Genomic DNA, 22,543 nt, shown 5'->3' with positions numbered 1-22,543 from the left:
GTGAAATCGAATTTCATTGATATCTCGTTTAGTGTCTCAAATAATCAGAAATTTCTCGTCGGTTTCGAAATGTACAGTTTTGCTAATTTCAGTAGGCATCACAAGTTTGAAAATATCATTATGATAATTTTTTTTTTTTTATCAATATGATAATGTGATTGTCAAAACTGTATTTAAGTCATAGGCCTTTATAATATGCTACTAGACAAGAACTTTAATATGGCGGTCTACTCACGTGTACGGTTGTGTTCCCGATGGGCGTGTAGTAACCCTCACATTCGTCGTCCGGAATGGTCGGGTCCCTTTCCAGCGCCGTCTGATTGACCATGGCCACTATGGCCACGGACATGTTAGTCCTCATTATGTAAGCGTTGGCCATGCCGAGGAACAACATGAACGTAACGATGTGACGGGAACCGATCCATGCTAAAAACGAAACAAAAAAACAGAAAAAAAATCGTAAGCGAGTTTGTATAATATGGTATAGGTAGGTACCTAAAGTATGTGTCACCGCAACGGTAATATATTATAAATCACGACATGTAGAGGAATATGCGTTCGTAAAATCTTTTTTTCTCAACATCACATTTTCCATTTTCGGTAGCAGCTATATACTTCTAACGGTAATAATATAACGCGTAATACATCGTATAACTCACGGCAAGAATCGACAGATTTTATATTATGTCATGTATGAAAAATATCCAATCAAAATGGCTAATTCGATACGATTAATGTAATAAGAAAAACGTTAAAATGTTAATCCCATCACGCTAAGTAATAATATACAACATTACGCTGCGTTAGGTAAGTTCGTGCTTTGAAAATTTGTGAAAGCTGAACATACCCTTAACAATAATGCATTGTTTTGTTAAATCGAAAAAAGGTAAAAACTTTTTGGTTGTTTTTTTAGTCGAAAGAAGCTAATAAGCCGTTATCGGTTAAACATTAGTAATATTCAAATTAAACTAACCATTGTAATTAAATATGTTTTATTTGATCAATGTTTTATTGTATGATATACATTTTGAGATTTATTGCCATAAACTTGCATCGTACACACGTATCTTCAAACTAATAACAAATATTGTACCTACCTACTTATCTGGATAAATCTACAGTATTTACTTAAAGTATTATTGCATTGTAGAAACCTTAAAATGTTTGAATGATCTATTATTGTCTTAAATTCAAATATCTATTTTAAATACATTTTACATTTTAAGTCATATCCTTACTTTTTAGTCTAGAAACAAATATTGATCGGTACCTTTCTCGACACAATTCATAAAATGTCGTGGTTTTTGTCGCTCCAATGATAAGATAAGTTATGATAATGTAGGTGTTTATAAAGTTGCGAAAATTTAGTTGAAATGCTTAGGGAGCACAATATCAAATATGGTCACTATAAACTTTTGACGAAAATTAATTATATACTGATTAGTGATTAATAAACTTGTAATAACATGTAATATGTTGGCACATTTTAAAATATAATAAATGAAAAAAAAAGTATATACTGTATATCATTGCTACAAGACACTCCCTTCTATTATTGTAATAAATATGTACCTATAAAGTTAAATAAGCGCTAAGTGGTTTTAAAATGTCAGTATCATCTATAAACACAGAACGAGAAATATTTTGGCCCAATCAGCAGGCCAAGCATATTCAAATTTTATGATAATTTTCGTGTTAAAAACTATAATATATGAATCCGAAACAGATCCAGAACAAAGCTCTGGGAGGGGCCAATGATTTTTTCCCCTTCAATTATACTTTTGACATCGCAATAATTTTAAATTCATATACAGAAACTGATATTTTTACATTTTAATACATCACCAAGAAATTGTGCAATCACTTCTCATCAATAATTGTCAGATTATTACTTGAGCTAATTGTTTAATCCACCTAATATTATGATCATTTGGCTTATAAATGTTTGCTTTTAGTGATCCAAGTCATTAATATTATTAACAACACAGATTTTTCTTTGAACAAAAATTGTTACATTTTAATAAATAAAAATACGTTTCGCAAACAGAAATACGAATTTAAATTCGATTGAAGTAACATGTTGAATGTAATATTTCTATTATTTGCCAACACATAATATTGAATCATATAAATACATAAATTCACCGAAGCAGTTAAGCTGTGCATATATGCTAATACTTAATACCCAAATTCAAAACTATATAGTCCTGCACAGTAGTTAAATCGCTAAACACTCGGTAATCTGTTATTTATTATTGTTGACTACTTACCTATATTATTGTGAGTATTTTAGTGTTTCTATGTATAAACAATATGAATAATTTTCATTTAACCGGGGCGCAATATTTTTTCGCCCGATTTGTAAGAAATCACCACAAAAATATTGTTGGCACACTTATGATATTATTATAAATTATATAGTAGTTTAAAAAAGCTTAATACGTAACACGTAATAGAGTAAAAAAAAAACAGTCTATGATATAATGTAAAATTATGACGATCGGATCCATATTTTATGTCGTCGGTATAGATATTATAATGTTTTTAATCCAAAAATTTTTCACCTCGAAGATTAACCTAACCGATCGATTTGTGGAAACACGATCCTCCGTTCATTTGAATTTTGTTGCGGTTGTATCTATTACCCGCGGGATAATGATGACTGTTTTAACATGGTCGCGATTTTCATAATATTTAGTTACACGTATATTATTATATACCTACCGACAATTTATTATTAATAGGTACGTTGTATCGTCCACCGCATCACCCATTAGGCTTAATGGTGCAGATTATTATATTATGTTTATTACTTCTGTAATAAAATCTGGACAACGCACACGTAATATAATAATATGTGGGCCGTTCGAAAATTAATTTTACTCTGTTTACGCGTACTGCGTGTACATCAATACAGCTATAAAGCAATGTACAAAGCAACTGCAGTTAACATGAAAAATTAACATTCTAGGCACATATTATATAACTAATTGATTAGGTACATCAATTAATTGTGTCGACTGTACATCAAAGGGGCATGCGTGTTATTTTCACCCAACTCGCAAACACAACTAAAGTTATAATGGCAAGCAATTGTCTGATTAATACTTTTATGCAAAAAATAATATGATACAATACGGCAATTTTATTTATTTATCAAAGTTTAGTGTACATGAGGAGGTTTTGCGCGTCTATATTGTTTAACACTATTTTGATTTCAGCGTTATAATCTTACTCGTTATTAGTCCGCAGACTCTATCAATTTCGACTCAAACAACGCCAATTGTTTGGACATACATAACTATAGAGGACACTTAAAAATGTTTAAGAAATGTTAAGGTGCTGGAAGAGATAAGTCGCGTAATGAATTGCCTAGCTAAATGTAGTGAAATTAATTTTATTCCGGTCTACCGGAATATTTGGCTGGAGCTCAAAAATGTAATCTGCTTAACGTGATGGTATACGTGGGATGATAAATCGACATTTATTTATTTATTTTTTACTTTACGAAACAGAACGGAACAAAAAATCGAGAGATTTATTAAACATCTTTCTTCGTTCGTCTGCTGTATTATTATGCTGAATCATGTTTCAAAACGTATACCAATAAGCTATGAAAATAAATTTCGACAATAGTAGTATTATGTATATATATATATACAGGGTGATTCTTTTATCAAACAACACTTATATGGTGTCTGTGTGTAAATACCACCTAACATACACCCATAACACACAAACACTACCCAAAACCACCCAACTTTGGGAGGCTATATTTTGTAAACGGATTAACGAAAAATGAAAATTTAAATGTGAAAATTCATTGAAAAATAGCCTTTTAAATTTATGAAATTTTAAGTAGGTATAGGTTGTCATTTGAAAATCAAAAGTTGATAATGGTTAACCTGATAAATATAAGGGTGAAAATATTTAAAAATATATAGTTCTAGAACAAGATGGTTCTAAAATTTTGAAAAAAAAAAATTTGAAAAAAGTCAATAGTTTTTGAAATAATGAGTGTTGTTTGATAAAAGAATCACCCTGTATATATATATATATATATATATACACTACGCAACAATCTAACTAAAAAAAAAATTCCATCTCATATTTACCTAAATAATACGTTGGACAGTCTAATGATTAAAATGATTAATAATAATAATAAATATTTTGTTAACACAGACTGCTGGCGATGGTTACAAAATTAAAAACAACCAACGACAATAAATACCGAATAAATATATACTTAGTATTATATTTTGTTGTATAATTGTTAAACGAACTTACTAAGATTCGATGATTTTAAACATACATATATAATAAGGAAATAACATTTAGTTTAAAATCCGACAAGATTGAGAAATAATATTATAAATTTAGGTATACATTATATGAAGCGGCGGCGACGACAACGACGACAGACCGTAAATGAACTAAGAATGTGCCTTTATTATTAAAGTTTTAAACGATATTTGCTTAGTCGAGTTGAACTTTGCAGATAATGCCATCAGTGTAAGTATAAAATATATCCCTAACCCAACCTGGCCAATTTATATTATAATTATTATTAAATTATATTCGACCGTTTGTACCGTCGTCGACTGACATTTATTAAATATATAGGTAGGTATAGGTACGTACCTATATATATATATATATATAAATCGCATGCGCAAACGGAATTGAAATGATGTAGTGGTATATTATAATATTATTATTATTATTATACATATATAGCTGTTGTTGCATCCACCGGAGGCCGGCGGATATCCGTTATTAATTACAGCTGCAGCGTGGAAATATACGAAGCGGACGTGCGGTTTTCGAGTTTGCCCGGAACCCGGAATACGTGCAACCCGAGTCCCGGACCGAGAACCCGGTATTAGGTCTCGACCTAGGCGTTACTCTAAATGAGCTAAATAAATTTAAGCGATCCCTTTCAATGGCCAGTTATAGTAATTCGTATCATGTACAAAAAATAAATAAAATAATGATGATAAAATCGGATATAGGATTTGGATGGGTCACAGGGGCGAGTGTGTATTGAGTTTAAAAACAACGATTAATCAATGAACAAAGGCAACTGAGTCAGTATAACTCAAAGTTGGTAGAAAGTTTGATTTAAAAAAAATAATAATAATAATAATAACCGTTAGGTAGGTCAGGAAAAATTTATAAAATCGAATTCTATAACACCTATACAGACCTACCACATCGACTGTTCCAATCTATGAGTGTATATTTTTTTCACTATGGAAATATAACTTATATGTAACTTTTTTCAATAATTGATCAATCCTGCTCGACTGAGATTATTAAAAACACACACACACACTTCATTGTTTGATGATTATCAAAAGACAATAATACAATATTATTGTAATGTATCGCGGAGCAATGATTTAAGGTGAAATAGCGTTTAATGACGATGTCCGTGAATCGGGATAGGTACTCATCTGAGTTATATGGCGATCACACCAGCTCTGAGTCTCCCATATTAACGACAAACAACCCCTTAATCCTGTAGGATTAGAAAGCGAGAGATTGGTCAATCGATAATATATGTTATATTATATTATATAATATTAGGTACATGAATTAACGGCGGTACAATAATCTCGGTGATTTGGTGAAAACAACGCATTGTTCATAGATGGTCGCGGTTGTATGTATCATTACCTATATTATAATATTATCTATTGTTATTATTATCATGGAAAGTCGAGGGACCCAAATAAGAGGCCGACAACGATCGCGTTCGACGGTCATATCGGATGTACGACATACATAATATAATAATACACTCAATCGGTACGACTACGACGACCATCATATATTTGTGTACTTAGACCGAGACGGGTTCGACAATCAGAAACCCTTATGGCCTTTGTGTGCGAAGTGGAAACGATGACGACCGAGACGAGGATCGTTTATATATACACACGCGGGTCAACGACAATATTATCTTCGCCCGTCTTATGTTCACAGGCGCGTGTGAGTGTTCTTCATTCTTAGGCAACGACGTTGGATTTTTTTGGGGGGAGGTACACAAGTCCTGTGCTCGACGGCGGCGTGCTGATATCGTAAAACTCGCATAAAAATACGCTCGCTGCAGACTTGCATAAAGATGCAATAACAAAACAGTACTATGAAATAAGTTTACAGATATATATATATATATATTAGGTATACTACACGCGCATCGCATCGTATGGCATCTAGCTATTTTATAATAATATTATATGTGTAATTGTGTTTATTTGTGTATTAAGTAACATAATAATAATAATAATAAAAAAAATAATAATAATAATAATAATAATAATAATAGCTGCGTCGTAAATTTCAAACAATTCAAACATTATCATCGAGATAACAATGTTAACTTAGCCGTCACGCGCAGACATCATATTTTGATTGTAAATATTAAACTACTATAATATTATACTATACCTAAAATACGGTTATAGGTACATACCATCTCCGTACCATATAATATTATATAATGGTATAGTATAAACCTATTTTAACTGATGGCTATAATACCTACCAATAAAGAACCACAATAGTTTGTAGTCCAAAATAGAAACAAATATGTATTTTTTAAGCAGTTCATATGATTATATTATATTTAATATAGGAGTTTTTTTTTTTTTTATCGTAAGTTAATTGACTCATAGGCAGTCTAATAATTCGAATATAATAATCACGAGTAAATTTGAATGATAAATATAATAATGTAGGTACATCTTTACGCAATCGTCATTCGCCATCTAAAACGAAGCTTTTTTTTTAAAATTTAATATTGAGTTGATGCTCGTTCAATAATTATTCCCCGCAATATCATTCTTAAACGAATTACACCAGTGCTTAAAAACAAAATATACCGAAATCCATTGCCCCCGATGGATTAAGCTGGGAGACTAAAAGTAATAACCTCCCACAATAATTAATAACTCATGCGAAACTTAATTGATTTCATTTTTACTCTAATGAAGACTCAATAATTAATAACCATTATAATTTCGCCTTCCATACTCCAATAGATTATTAATTAAACGAAACGTTGACGGTTTAAGTAGTTTATCGTAATAATATTACTAGAACCTCGTGAAAATAATAAATTAAAAACAATCCACGTTATAATCTGTATTATAATTTTATCCCGTCATAAGGTATATATCTAAATATATTGTATAATAGTAGAATATTATTCACATGAAAAATATGATTAAATTATTTAAATTTGATATTTGGTATAATGAAAAACCACATTCACAACGATATTGAGCACTTTCAACGCAAAAGTAAACATTTGAAAAACTTACCAACATATATATATATATGTGTGTGTAATATATAGGTAGGCGAATGTAAATAACTATACTGAATGCATGGTAAAGTAATTTGAATACAGATAATCCAATATCCTCTATGGTAACCAGGTCCCGGCATCATGTGGGTCACAAATTATTGAGCAAAGCAAGAATTCACATTACATGCAACGGTCGATGAGATATAGGTTGATTGTGTAGGATTCAAGAGCAATTCAGTAATTTTATTCTACGCCAATACCAGAGCTAGCGCGTTTTTAAATTAAATATACTGTAATATATAGGTAGGTAATTGTTGTTGTTGTTGTTGTTATTGTAGTAATATGATAAAATAAATATAGTTTCGATATAAACCGATCATATACTACAGCCTGCTATTTACGGCATATATGAATATGTAAATAATATTGACTCAAATGTGTTAGTATACAACGTATTACAATTTTTATTGACCAACTCTGTTTATTTTTGCTCTCTCGAGTTCGAAAATTTTAAAATATTCAACCCCGCTAAAATACTATAATATGTACACATATTATTAGCATTTCCATGCATTACACCCAATAAATAATAAGCATATTACCTAATGCTAAGCATTTCAATAGACTAAGTATATATATATATATTTTTTTTGTCTCCAATGTCACTTAATGCCTATATAGTGACAAAACAGAACTAGGAAATTTGATGTACCTATATGTTTCAGGACGATTTATCGATGGGATTCATTCATTACACAGAGCAGTAAGTCTGGAGAAGGAAAAATCCGACATTTTTATTGGTAAATTTATTGCTGTTTTTTTTTACTATAACGTCATCGTTCTTTATTTATTTTTTTTAAAAACCCGACATTAAATAATTGTTTATGGGTTCCCGCTGACGGACGTATCTCATTGCAGTGTACAGGGAATCTGACTTATAACGGCAAGGTTGACCGAGGTTTAAACAACTAAGTAACCCAGCACCCACCACTCACACAAAAATAAAACTTATTTATGTTTAAAAAATGACAATTTTCTTTATTTTACCACACACCATGTCTTTAGGGGTTTTTTTACGCTCCGATTGAAATACAAAATCAAAGCAAAATATACCATCGCATTTATTGTATATACGCTGCAGTAGTCTTTTATAATTTTTTTTTTCGTATTTCAACCTCGGCAACTAGTGGCAACTATATACGCAAGACTGTCGGAGGTCGTGACAGATTCATTTCGTTTTCGAAAAAAAAAACTGCCACTTCTCTAATTTTATTATTACTAAAACCATGTACAGCTGCAGAAACGAACTGCAGCGGTGGTATGAAAACGGCGGTCTGTATTTTCATCGATAGTTCAATAGAAAAAAAACATACAAACCAGAATTTTGTTATTAAGTGAAACCATGGCTAGCGAACCGAAAATATTTGCGGTGTACAAAACAAATACGCGCTACCATGGAATTTTCTGGTTTAACGCGAACTGTCCGAATGGACGTTGTAGTATATCTTTTTTTTCGAAGAAAACTGCGCTTGCCTCGGAGGCTATAATGACGTTTTTTTACGTCATCGTTCATTTTTCATTTCATTCCGTTTCTTGTTTTTTTTCATTTTTACACCCTAGATATATGTACCTATATTATATATGTATAATATGAACTTACAACTTGTCGCGCGTTTTTATCGGCCTTAATCGTTCCGTCCGTTGATTTTCCAATTAAATTATAGAAACTCAATATTCAACGCCAAGCTCAAGCTCAGCATAGTTTCCAAACAGCGATTCGTGAAGAAGGGTTGCAAGACTACTGGCCATAATTAACTTTATTTTTCTGTTCAGTAACTCATTTCAACCCATAAAGAAGCATAATACACAGTACAAAACCAATCTTTTTTCTTCTATTTCACAAATAGTTTGTGTAATGCTAGAAACAATTTTAAGGACAATAAGACGTGTACACATATTAGGTATTAAATAAAGAAATAACAAGTGGACGAAATGGTCAAAAAAAATAAAAGCTTAAACGTGAATAGTGTAGTTTTTTGAATATCTCATTTACCATTTACGTATAACGCTTTTGACTATCGATCTCCAAAATAATTATACTTCAAAAATATTTAAATAGGATCATTTTTTGAATTATAAAATATTTGATCCCTTACAAATATTTTAAAATCATTATGATAATTATGAAAACCTATATAATATGGCAAATCAATATATTCAAACGTATTTTAATTTTCTAGATAAGTTTTCTTACAACAGTATACATTTCTTATTTTTTTTATAGCCTTCACTCAAACTACATAATGGGTTAATTATCGTTTAAGTATACATTTAGAAATAATATTATATTATTATTGTCGTGCTTTTATAATACTGGCGGTATAATTCGCAATTAAAAAAATGTTTTTTAACACTTTAAGAACGGCTCGGAAAAAAATGTTTGGATTAATTAGCAAATCACTTAAATAATATGATTTAAAATATTATCATACAAAAATGGTTTATGGTCTTTGCTTAATAGTTTATAGCAATAGTTATCGGGATAGCGTGCTCGTAGTATGGTTGAACTATATCCTGCATTATCCATTTTGAGGTAGAAAAGTAATTTTTAAATTTTAATATGCTGTTTATTTTTAAAACTAAATTCTGCGTTTAGCCGAAAAATTATGTATTCGGTACCTAACTACTTATATATTTATGTTTGCATCAAAATATTGTTCACATAATACGTGAGAATATTGAGCTTACAATTAAAGTAAACACCTGCAGGTATAAGAGAGGTAACGAGTATATTGCAGGTGAAAATGATATTTTATTATTATTAAAATGGCAAAAATCAACACCATGTTTATGTATCTTATTAAATAATGTATCTGCACATAATATATAGAGACGCAAATACGTTTACATAAATTTACGTGCATAAACGCGTAGACGATAGACTAACAAAAGCAATTTCAACAACGCGTACATATTGTCGTTGTGAGCAAACTATGTCATCAAAGTTGTAGCATCAAATTTTCTATTTTGATGTTGGCAATAACACAAAATATTTCAATTTAAAAATTAAAAACAATTGAAAACATGCATGTATAGTTTTAAATAGGTAATAGTCAAGCTAAAAACTTTGCATTATACAAACACCAAATTTCTTCAAATAATATAAAATTTTATTAACGAGTGAGAGCAAATTATTTCAATTCAATCGTTTTTTTTGATATCGCTAATAAACGTTTTTATTTACTAATAAAATCCAAAAAAATCATATTAATTACGTGCTTTTGTTTTTTAAGTATATTCAAAAGTACCTACGTGAATTTAAATTATTATTATCTGATTCTTTATTTAACCTTTTTACTGTTTATTATAATATGATATTGTTAATAATACACAACTTAACAACTTCAGATAACACCTCTTTTTGAAAAAAAAAATTTCAATCAGGAAAAGTATTTCACATAATACTAAAAATCAATATTAAAAATCTTTAATATAGCAAACTATCTATATATAATTCAAAATACACAATAAAAATTGTGTTAAAAAATACTATGGCAATATAAGTAGATTTAGCAAAATATTAGTTAAAACGTTATTATTACTTTTAAATAATTAAAACAATTTGGCTCTTTTAAAATATGTTATATTATATGCAACGTTCAGTTCTCGGAAATAATGATTCATAGTAATTATTATTATTTCTACATAAAATAATAATAGGTAATATTTTATGTAATAGTCCGATTATAAATGTTTATAATTATCAATTATTACAGTGCCTAACGATTTACAAGGTCACGTGTCTTTATAATATTAATCAATAAATTAAAAACAAATATTTTAGGACAGATACACATTTTTCCTTGGTAAGTAAAAGTTATATTAAGATTATCAACTATTATTTCGAAAAAATACTTTCATATTTTTTATATGATGTACCTACTATTCAAATCGGCTTTACTGTATAAATATTTTGAATGTTCTTCATTTGCTCAAAAATAATAACAAAATAAAATTGCTCAAGTAATAATAATAAATTATAAGCATACATACATACATATTTAGATTTCATACATAATTTTATAGCAAATTACATTTGAATGACCGCGTAAATACTCATGAGTAATGGGTGCAGACTACATAGTAGGCAAGAGATTATTTTACGTACTAAATTATTAAAAATAATTAAAGATTTTTTTTTTTGGCATATTTTGAATTTTGTATTTAAATTATTAAAATATGTAGCTCTATTATACTTTCAGTAATTGCAAATTTTATTCTTTATTCTTTTATTGCGGAAGGTCAAAAATATCTATTATGATAACCTTCATAGATGGGTAATATTCAGTTCAAAAAAAAACTGTGAATAGTAATTATAATAAACTAATTATTAGACGTTAAATAATAAATTGTTTTTGTGGTTGAAAGAATAAAAAAGCGGGCAAGTGGGTATCGCTCTGCTGTACATTAGGGGGTGGGGTGGACCTCTGACTAGGTAGGTTAAATTTGAATGCAATGATAGGTATCATTGTATACGAAAAACGATCCTGAACGGAGATGGTTTATCTGTCTAGGGTATATTATAGATTATTAAAAATTTTCAAATGTTAGATTTAAAAAGAAAATTTTTTATGAATTTCTAGCTCAAAATAATATGCGAATTTTCGTGATTTTTACGTATTTAGTCAAAGTTTGAATTTTAAACGCTTATTAAAAAAAATCGTGCCTATGTATTTTTAATATTTTTCAACTGCTATTGTTACAATGTGTTAGGAGCCTTGTATTTAATTTCCAAATCTTTGATCTAAAAAAAAAAAAACTTTTATGAATTTCTATCTAAGGTAATTTGAAAATTGCCGTAATTCTTACGTATTAAGTCAATATTTGAACTTCAAATGCTAATTAAAAAAAATTTGTGCCTATGTATTCTTATAATTTTTTAATCACTACAAGAATCACTTATGAGAAACTTTTTATTAAATTTTCAAGTATTTTGATAGAGCCAAAAAAATTTTATCGACACTTTAAAAAAAAATTTTCAGAAAAATTGAAAATTTCAGTTGTCTATAAATATCTCGAAAAAGTCAAAATATTTTGAAAATTAAATCATGTAAAGAAAACACCAATCTAAATAACTGATAAAATTTTCAAGTATCTACCACTTATACTTTTTGAATAATAACAAATATTTAAAATCGTTTCAGGATAAATCGTTATCGTTACGCTATTTCGTAAAAATTTAAAATTCAAACGCACTTAAAATTTTTCCTATAATGATACTTCGAGTTTTCTCTATAGCTATTTGAAGTACTTAAAAAAAAGTACTTATTTAAAAACTTATGGAAAACTTAGTGTTGTGTTTTTGATCCTGTTATAAACGCAAAAAATTTTATGATTTTTCAACTTCAAAATTACTTGCAAATTTTCGCGTTTTTGACAGATTTCGTAAAAATTTGAACTATAAACGCTTATAAAAAAAAATTGTAAATAACGATTTTTAATTTTTTTTTAGATACAATGAGAAAAACCCATGAGGAACCTTGTATTAAATTTTTAAGTTTTTTTGGTCATCCAACATTTTTTTACTGGCACTTCAAAAAAAAATTGAAAATGTCAGTGGTCTATAAATAACTCAAAAAAAGTCAAACAATTTTTAAAAAATTAAACTGTATGTAGATATCACTAACATAAACATTTGGTGAAAATGTCAAGTATTTACAGTGATTAGTTTTTGAATTACAACCATATAAAAAAATCGATTTGGTCGATAACTGGTTTTGCGTAAAAATTCCAGTTTTTCTGTCATTAATTGGAAGTGTTGAAAATTATAATTATATCCGCTCCGTTCCCATCTATATGACTCAAAACTATGATCCATTCCAGTGTTGCACAAATAAATGTATCGATTATATCGTTTAGATAATATCAAAATCGATAATGAAACTATCAATGCATTATTACCTACTGATTCTCTGTACCTAACTAAGTGTGCCAAACATGTAAAACTATTTTCTTTTAAACTAAATTAAGACGTAGGAAACTTTTCAGGTTCAATATATTATAGCCTTATATTATGATTCGCACGATTATACGAGTGCATATATATATATATACTCGTATTATATTAATATAAATACAGTTTTGATGCATACTTAATTGTTAATGAAATATCGATTTATTCAGTTCAACGTTTAAATATAAGAACGACTATTCTATACATTTTTATTAAATATTTTATAATAAGCTGTAGTTATACATTAAATTAGAAACAATACGTATAAGTGTATATAACCTATGTGTCCAATCGCAATTAATATTATACACAGCGAGGGTTATACAATCAATTCAATTTAATATAACAGACATTTTTTTAAGCTTTCTAGCATCGTGAATATTTAATTTTCTTGAATTGTAATATAATTCAAGAAATATAATAAATAAAAAAAAACAAAAAGATTAAGAATTTATTTCATAGATTATTTTTTTCACAGAAAAAAAGCTACATTTTATAATACGTATTATAATAGACACAACTTAGATTCCACAACTAAATATTATGCTTTAACGTTGAAGTAATATTATTTTATGCATAACTAAACGAACAATTTTATGGAATGATTAGCTATAAGTACCTATTATGATTAAAAAAAATATATGTATTCAAGTTAGGAGCTGTAGTTTCAACTATTCAAGTTTAAGTTCAATCATTTATACATATATACAATAAATTGTGAACGGAATATTTTATTTATTTATTCCAATCGTTTGACATATGATTTGGAGCTGTTCTAGATAAAAAATAAGAAGAAATAATAAACACTGGAATAACGAAATATTTTCGTTGACCACCATGCGATAAAACGCATGTATTCGATATCGAATGTTCATGTTTTTTTAATTTTATATTATTAAATAAAGGTATAAAACCGTCCCTGCCTTCAAATAAATGTGTACTGAAATGATTATTTAAATACCATAATACAAAAAAAAATATCAATGAATATTAACATTAACATTTATTTTATTTTTATTGATGAGTGAAACAAAAAGTCCTGAAATCCATGAAATTTTAATAAATTCATGAACCACATGTAACGGAGTCAGTTATTATATAAAATTGTTGATTGATCTTAAAAATACACTGATTATGATAGGTTTTTTGTGTTTTATAATTTTAGCCATTAGCCATTTTAATTTTGTTGAATTGCGTTGAATTGTTTTCTTTACACCTATATAATCCGTTGAGACAATATTAACTTAAAATCGAACCCTTTTCCTCTGGGAATAAGTGGACCAAATCACATTCATAAGAGCTAAATCAAAGTGCTATCCGAGTAATCTAAACTGATGAACTGAACGGAAAATTGAGATTTATATTGGTCTACACAAATTGGCAACACGACGACTACGAAAGTGGAAATACGTTTTAATTGAGCTGCAGCATTCTGGGATTGTTGTTTCCTCACAAATCCAATTCTATCCTAGTGCCAAATGTAATTGGATAATAGCGCCACTAGCCTAGAGTAGTATTGTGTAGATAATGAGAAAGGAAAAATGGGATTTATATGATAAACACCATTTTTAGTGATGTGTCGAAGTAAAATCATTTGTGGGATGCGCACACACTTTGGATGATCGAGTAGTTATTGGCCAAGTCAACATTGGCAGTGATTTTTTTTTCTACTTCGTGAAACTGTTTCGAGGTCGTTTGCACATGACTGATCATCGTCGTGCTCCGTCCGGTCGACAAGTAAACCCTCACGCCGAAATAAACTAATCCCGAGCCGTAAAATATACTATTTAAATTAATATAATTACAACGCCATGATTTGATGAATGTACGTCAAAATCAAAATAATAAATTATAGCAAAATACTCTATGCGTGTGCACGGACGGCATATACTCACCGTATTTTACTAACTTACAATATAATTTGCACCGAATGAGCTTAAAACTTTGGCCAAGGCGATGCCAAAACAACGGGGTTAGTACCACTTAATCGTGTGATGTATAACATTTATAGGTACAGGAATATATTAAATACATTTCGAGTTAATTACAATCATGGAAAAAGTGGCTGAATTAAAATTTTTTCATTACGCATTTTATCAATGAAAACCTCATTACGCATCGAATTGTATATGATATTATTATAATTATTTTGTAGAAAAAATACAGAATGATTTTAAGTACCGACTTCATATTGGCTAAGTAGAAATTAATTAGTTAATAGGTATATGTTTATTTTATTTTTAATTTTCTACATAGATAAGACCAAGGTCGATTTACCTAACAATACTCATTATAAGTTACTTTGGTTTTTTTTATTAATTTAACGACTACTTACATATATATACTATATATGTTAAAATTCAGTTATTATGAATACCTACTTAAATTTTAATTGAATCACATTTTACGTGTGTTAGTATAAGTAGCTTTTACTAATCTATGTTGACACCTCTGACAAATTAGTCATTTAAAAGTAACACGCTGTATAGTGAAAGCAAAATCGTGTGAAAATAAAATTAACTTATAACTACCTACCTAGTTATTTTAAAAATATAATTATCAGTTAAATTAAATTTGAGTGTTTAATTAAACCGAGTTAAAATTATTCATTATTAAATTGGATAGCTTTGCCAAAACGCGTGTGATACCGAAACGCAGAATATTATCGTTAATGGGGCGAAATATCAATTTAACGATGTAGGTACTAATAATAGTGATAATATTATAATAATATCATATCATTATATTTGTACAATAGTTCCTATAGATATCAAGTGCATCGTTTTTAGTTTTGTAAGTATTCAGGATAATATCTAGAACTATTTTAACTACATTATAAATGGGTTTTTTTTTAATGAAAAATTTTCATAAAATACCGCTTCGAACAGTTTGTTAAAATTAAATAATACATAGTTGTTTTCAAATTTAAAAAGAAAAAATACGTAAGACTTAAATTATGTATTTATTTTTGCCTCGGACGCGTATAGGTATCACTGAAGCTAGAGTCCATTGTAACGTCACTATCACTGCCAGATCCAGACGAGAAAAAAACTCCAATTTATACTTATAGGTATATACATATAACTTCAGAAACATAGATGCAAACGTGCAAAATATATTATAATGACGTGTATTTACTACCTATTTATGTTTCGAACGTCTAATATGTTATTTACGTCACGAATTCAGACTAGAAATCTGCATAAAAACGTACCTATCTATTAAATTTTTTCTATAGCATCAGAAAAAAAAAACTAAAATAAAATAATTCAAGATATTATAAAAATGTATCAATAACAGATATTGCGTTCTCTTCAACTAGATATTAACACGCTATCGTTATGCCATAATTTCTAACGACTCGCACGTCGCCTTCAATCGCAACAGTCGACTAATTCAAAAATAATAAATTCATGGCGATATACAATTGTCTTTTAAATATAATACAAGCGATAGGCATCCAAAGTACATTTTGACAAATACCTGTCCAGGTGAGTGCATTAATGAATATAATTATGTTCGAGGAGAAGATCTCAAACTTATAATTGGATTACAAAGTAGCGTACATTTGGAAAAATCTCGATGCATAATAGGATGTGCATATTTAATGTCTGCACTAATTTAAAAATTAAATGTTAACGTAAATAAAGTAAATTTAAATTAAAACTGAAATAATCTCGACACTTTGTGTGAAACTGGATAGGATTTAATTATGTAACCTCAATTGAATAATACATTAGTTGTACAAATTTCGAAGCTCCGAAGCGTTTCACTTTTATTATTGTTATACATAAATAATAGATAGGTATACTATAACATTCCACATTATGAAATATTTATTTATGAGAAATTGCAGTTGAATTATTTTTAAAGGACCACTTTAATTTTAAAATGTTCCACCTGCGTTCCACTATAAATTATTTTCCTAGTTCGTAGTTTATTACATTTTTGACAAGACATGTACAAACACAGTTTACAAGGAAATAATTATTTTAATAAAGCCTCATATCAAATGTAATTAAAAATAATTCCATAATTTTTCTATTATGTGGAAGCGTATTTTATGATTTTTTTTAAAGTCTCGTCAGCCATTGGAAGTGGTTATTTGATGGACACGAAGTATGCAATGAATTAGGTACTTAACTACTATTAAATATTTAGCATAGGGATTCAAATGTATCGGATACAAATGTTGACCAATATTTAATCAATACAATACGGATATAGTATTTATTTCCGGTAGACTGCGATACATAGACAATTATGAATAAGAAATAACACTACAGTCCAACTCATATTATCAATTCAATTAAATGATTTTGTTTTTTTTTTTTTTTTTTACAATAAAAAATTTATCGTGATTTGTTAGCTCCAACTGCTCTGATATATTATAGTAAGCATTTTAAGAATCTATATAAACAAATACTACAATTGACTCTCGAGGTCACGCGGTCAGAAATATTAATTTACCTATACAAATATAATCTTTTCATATTTTTCTTGGCTAAAATCAGAAATTCTTGTTCACACCCCCTGTGATAAGATAGCATATATTATTAAGTAGGTTATAATATAATACGCGACCACGAGCTTAAAAATATAAAACACACAACACAACAACGCATAATTTAATAATATTGTCACACTTCATGCGTAATCAAATCATTAATTTTACAATACTATTCTGTATCACACATTCAAATAATATTATACTTTATATAACTTTGCATCGAATCAATCATTCATATCCATATCTTTTAATTCAATATGTGATAATATATAATAACAATTAATGACTGAACCGTCCATAATATGAACATGTTCAAATCTGCTTTATTTGCACCGCGCAGTCAATGAACATAGTAAAATAATATCATAAAATGATTTTCCGTTGACTGCATTATCCAACACATATATTATTATACAGTATTTCGTACAACACTGTTCAACTAACTAGAGAAACTCAAACCGAAACCTGCGGAGGGTTTTTAAACCATAGGTATACCACACATTTGACAAGTAGGTATACTAATATATTATACCTAGTTATGCGATGACGTTATTATATTATAATATGCATTGCATCTACCTAAAACGAACGTGCGATGATTTTATACCTTTGGCCGGCACGGGCCGGTGACTGTACCCGTTGTGGTTGTCCGCGGCCGTCAGATCTTCCAGTTCCGGCTGGTTCCAAACGAGAACATGTTTGGCGCCGGACGTCCGATTGTTAGGGCAGCACGTGGACGACGACGACGATGACGGCCCGGGACACCCACCACCACTGCCGCCGACGCCGCTAACGCCACTTCCACCGCGGCCACAACCACCTGAACCGCCGCCGTAACCAACGGTCGCCCGGCCGCCGAACGACGACTCCTCCTCCTCCTCCTCGACGACGACGTCCCGTCGGTGACGGACGGCGACGTGCACGCCGGACATGAGGCCGACACCGGCCTCCTCCTCCTCGGACTCTATCCCGCGGCCGTCGCCTCCATCCCATCTGCGGCCGGACATCAGCGCGTACCGCCGCCAGACGATGGCCAGCTCCTTCCGCCGAATCCGTCACAGCGCATTGGTCATCAACCTGTCATCGCTGTACACTGCGGCGCTGTCTATAGTATACACCACACATTCTGTCAACATAAGTCCATAGACGCGGAAATGCCCAAAGGCTGGTATAATATATGTGTATGACGACACACATATTATAATGACATGACGTGGTGGTTCCAGGTCAATTTAAACTGGCCACATTTGTTTTGTCACTAGGTTTTTGTGATTTTGAAAGAAAAAAAATTGCCTCTGCACCACTGAGTCTAAATTTTAAACGCTACAACACAAACGAACTGTGTGCGAATTGTGTCGAATTACTCAAACTTATTAAATGTAAAATGTTTAGTCTTTTTAAAATCATAAAAATGTACAAATTGAACAAATGTGTCCACCTCATTTATGTTTTATAATAATATGTGTGCATGTAATATCAATGCGCGTACAACTTTGGCTGATATCGTGTGAATTTACGCGCCGTCATTCAAGTCACTTGAAAATTGACTCAACTTGGAAAATGTATTAAAATATGCAAATTACGCAATTTTTTATCATTCCAAGAGTTTTTAGAAATAATATTAATTTTTTAATTGATCGCCTACACTCAATAGTTGCACTCCCACACCCGTCCGTAAGCCACTGACCTTTAGACTCCTTATATTACAATGTTATATCGACGTATATTTGTTACGAAAATGCTGTGAATCCGAATAATGTAATGGCAGATTTCGTGGCGATTAAAAAAAAAAACTAGAAAATAAAGCAGAAATAAAAGCTGAAAAAAAATTTTGCGATAAAATATTACGTAGGTATAATATATGTATACCTATTATACTATTTGTGCTCATTTGTTAAACTCTGACTGAGTTTCCATCGTGACACAACTCTCATTTGACAGGTATATTTATCATCACACACGAACTGTTTTCCAATGCGAATTCCGCAGCTTCTGCTATAGTAGGCGACGTGCTTTCGACCACCGAAAGGTAACATAACATTTACCGATATTATAGTTACATACAGCACGATATAATACGAAATGTATCTACACAGTAAACTCATTGTGGACGAAGTGAATAGGTAAAAAATTATTATAAATTATACGCGCACCACACATATTATTATTAATATCATACGCACAATTATAATTGCAACCAATACTATAAAATATGGTATTATAAATGGCATTTTATTATTAACATAATATTATACTATAAATATATTTAAACAATGTTATTACGGCACAACGCGCGCTGAGAATTTCTGATCAACCAAAAATCGTGTAGTTATGGATAAATATAATCATTAATATATATATACATATATATGCAAATTCACTATTACACGTGAAGTATTATATTGCTCATATCGCACACAAAACACACGTTCTCCAACATCATCTGCCTGATTCAAATTTGCATTCTGTTGTCATTAATTATTGCGCAATATGCGATAATTGCTCAGACGGTAATTCCTAGGCGGAATTGACGATTAGGGAGCGCTTGAAACGTCAGTAATATTATTATTAATATAATATAATTATCATAATCATCATTATTATATCGCCGCCGAATAGCGTAGTTGCATACATTGTCGCAGCTTATTTGGACAATTTAAGATTATCACGTATTATTATTATTGCAGGGTGCGGTAGTGTTACGTAGGTAAATGGATAATACGAATACGCTACACGGTCGCAAATATAGACACGCATGCTTCAAAAATAATATAATATATAAATACCAAAAAACGCAAAAAAAATTAATTTGATTTTATCGCAAATTGGCCAATTTAATTACCTATTATACATATGACATTTAATTTTGATTTATCGAGAAAATATGTAGGTATTTTTTTCTCCCAAATCGAAGTCTCTTCGGAATATTTCCATTATTTTTTCAATAAATTTAATACCTGTTAAAATAATAGAATCGTTTTTACACGACCAGGTGTATAATAGTTTGGTAAAATAACGAACACAATCATTCTTCGGAAAGCGGTAAATACATAACATCATACGTGAAAATCGAATACGAGTAAGAATAAATCAACGTCATTTTCTATTTTTATTTCGCGACTTTTAGTTGCGTCATTTTATGCCATACTGCTCGGCAAAAAGTATAATATTTTGTTCGCAACATTTATTAAGTTGATATGAGCATGATATTACGGTCTAGAAATAATTATAATTTTTTGAAAACATAACTGCATGATATTATTCAGTGCATTTATTATTATAAATGTATATTTTCCATTGAACAACACTACGTTCGCTCACAGCGTATTTATATTTTGGCCAGCAACAAACTTTTTGATTGCGTGATAACGATTTTAAATTTGTTAGGATTAAATTTGAATATGACACAAAATCGTTGTAGAGTATTATTATATATGTTAGACAAACAGTGCTCTAATTAGGTCACATTTACTACATGGATTAGTATAGTGTGCAAACTACTAATCCAATTAAATCGAATTACTCGCTACTCAAACATTTAACATCGTATAGGTGGGAAAACTAAAACAGAAACGCCATTGAAAATGTTTAGAAGCATATACTCTAAATATATTATGTCGTATTATTGTATGTTAACCACGCCGTAGGTATCTATAAATATTAAATTTTATTTTGTAGGAAAAATACTGAGATATGGTTGAAAAGTGATATGGAATTATTTTTACAAGGACTTGGCTGCTATATTATTATCTAAACTAAAACTATTATTATCGCGAGACTAAACTCATAAGCATACAACAAGGACCAACCAGACTGAAGAGAATAAAAATCTCTGACGCTGAATACGATTATATTTGCACAGCACAAGCGAAGTTGACCCTTTGCGGAAAAAAGAACACGTCCGACAAAACCAACGTTAGAGATATATTATATTATTATATTGTATACAGCGTGGAACCCGCCCTGTAGTTAACGAGGTACACGGAGTGCGACGACGAAACGCAATTAAATACCGCCAGTTCGACGCTTAAGAAAACAAAACAATTCCGGGAGATTTCATGGGAAGGGGGGGGGGGGAATTCAGGATAACAAAAAAAAAAAAAAACACAAAAACAGGATAATATATTATATTTGCTGCAGGGGGCCGAGAGGTTTTCTACACAAAAGGGTGTGTATAGGTGTAATTAGCCATTGTCGGAGGGCGGTGAAAGCGGCGTTTCTCTCAAAAAACTGTTTGTTTTTTTTTTTATAGAAATATTACCATATGGTGGACGGAACAATATACGATATAAATTATATTAATATAATTAACGTGAAGTAAGGTCACGAGGCTAGTAGGTACATTAATTCGCTATTATAACATTGTAATATATCCAAAATTATCGCAAAAAAAAGCTTTTGGAATCGGCCGGATCGGTTTGACGGACAGGTGAAACTTTCACGTGCGGCAGTGGCGGCCAGGCAGCGACTGCCGAACACGGCGCTCGTTCGAACCGAAATTTTGATTTCCGCCCGAGCTTTTCGGTTTCGTTATCGACCGAAATATCGCTCTTGGCCCGCGACCCGCAGCTCTGCAGCCGCGGTAAAACGCGATCGGGTTAATGTGATATTGTAACGTAAGTCATAATAGCATATTATAATATTATAATGTTATTATACGACAAGATTGCGCGCGTGGTCGCGGGTTGTTGGTTTTTTGCTG

General features: G+C 30.3%; 1 protein-coding gene across 3 annotated transcripts in view; it reads right to left on the bottom strand.

The window, feature by feature from the left end:
• The window catches only part of LOC107169349 (putative inorganic phosphate cotransporter), an 81,787-nt gene that overhangs the window by 27,954 nt on the left and 31,290 nt on the right, over positions 1–22,543 (bottom strand). The window contains exons 2-3 of one of the 3 annotated variants that reach the window (XM_089228158.1): positions 18,449–18,967; positions 236–426 (exon numbers count right to left, since the gene is read on the bottom strand). In XM_089228158.1, coding sequence (XP_089084284.1) covers positions 236–426; positions 18,449–18,848 — 591 coding nt within the window. In that variant the 5' untranslated portion in view covers positions 18,849–18,967. The remainder of the gene's footprint in view (positions 1–235; positions 427–18,448; positions 18,968–22,543) is intronic. The other 2 variants (XM_089228157.1, XM_089228159.1) reach the window with 2 other exon arrangements.

The sequence above is a fragment of the Diuraphis noxia genome, unplaced genomic scaffold (assembly GCF_037042655.1).
Source record: "Diuraphis noxia isolate RWA-SAM2 unplaced genomic scaffold, SU_Dnox_SAM2 contig0005, whole genome shotgun sequence".
NCBI lineage: Eukaryota > Metazoa > Arthropoda > Insecta > Hemiptera > Aphididae > Diuraphis > Diuraphis noxia.
Note: the sequence above shows the minus strand (reverse complement) of the source record. Positions and strands in the feature narration are given on the sequence as shown.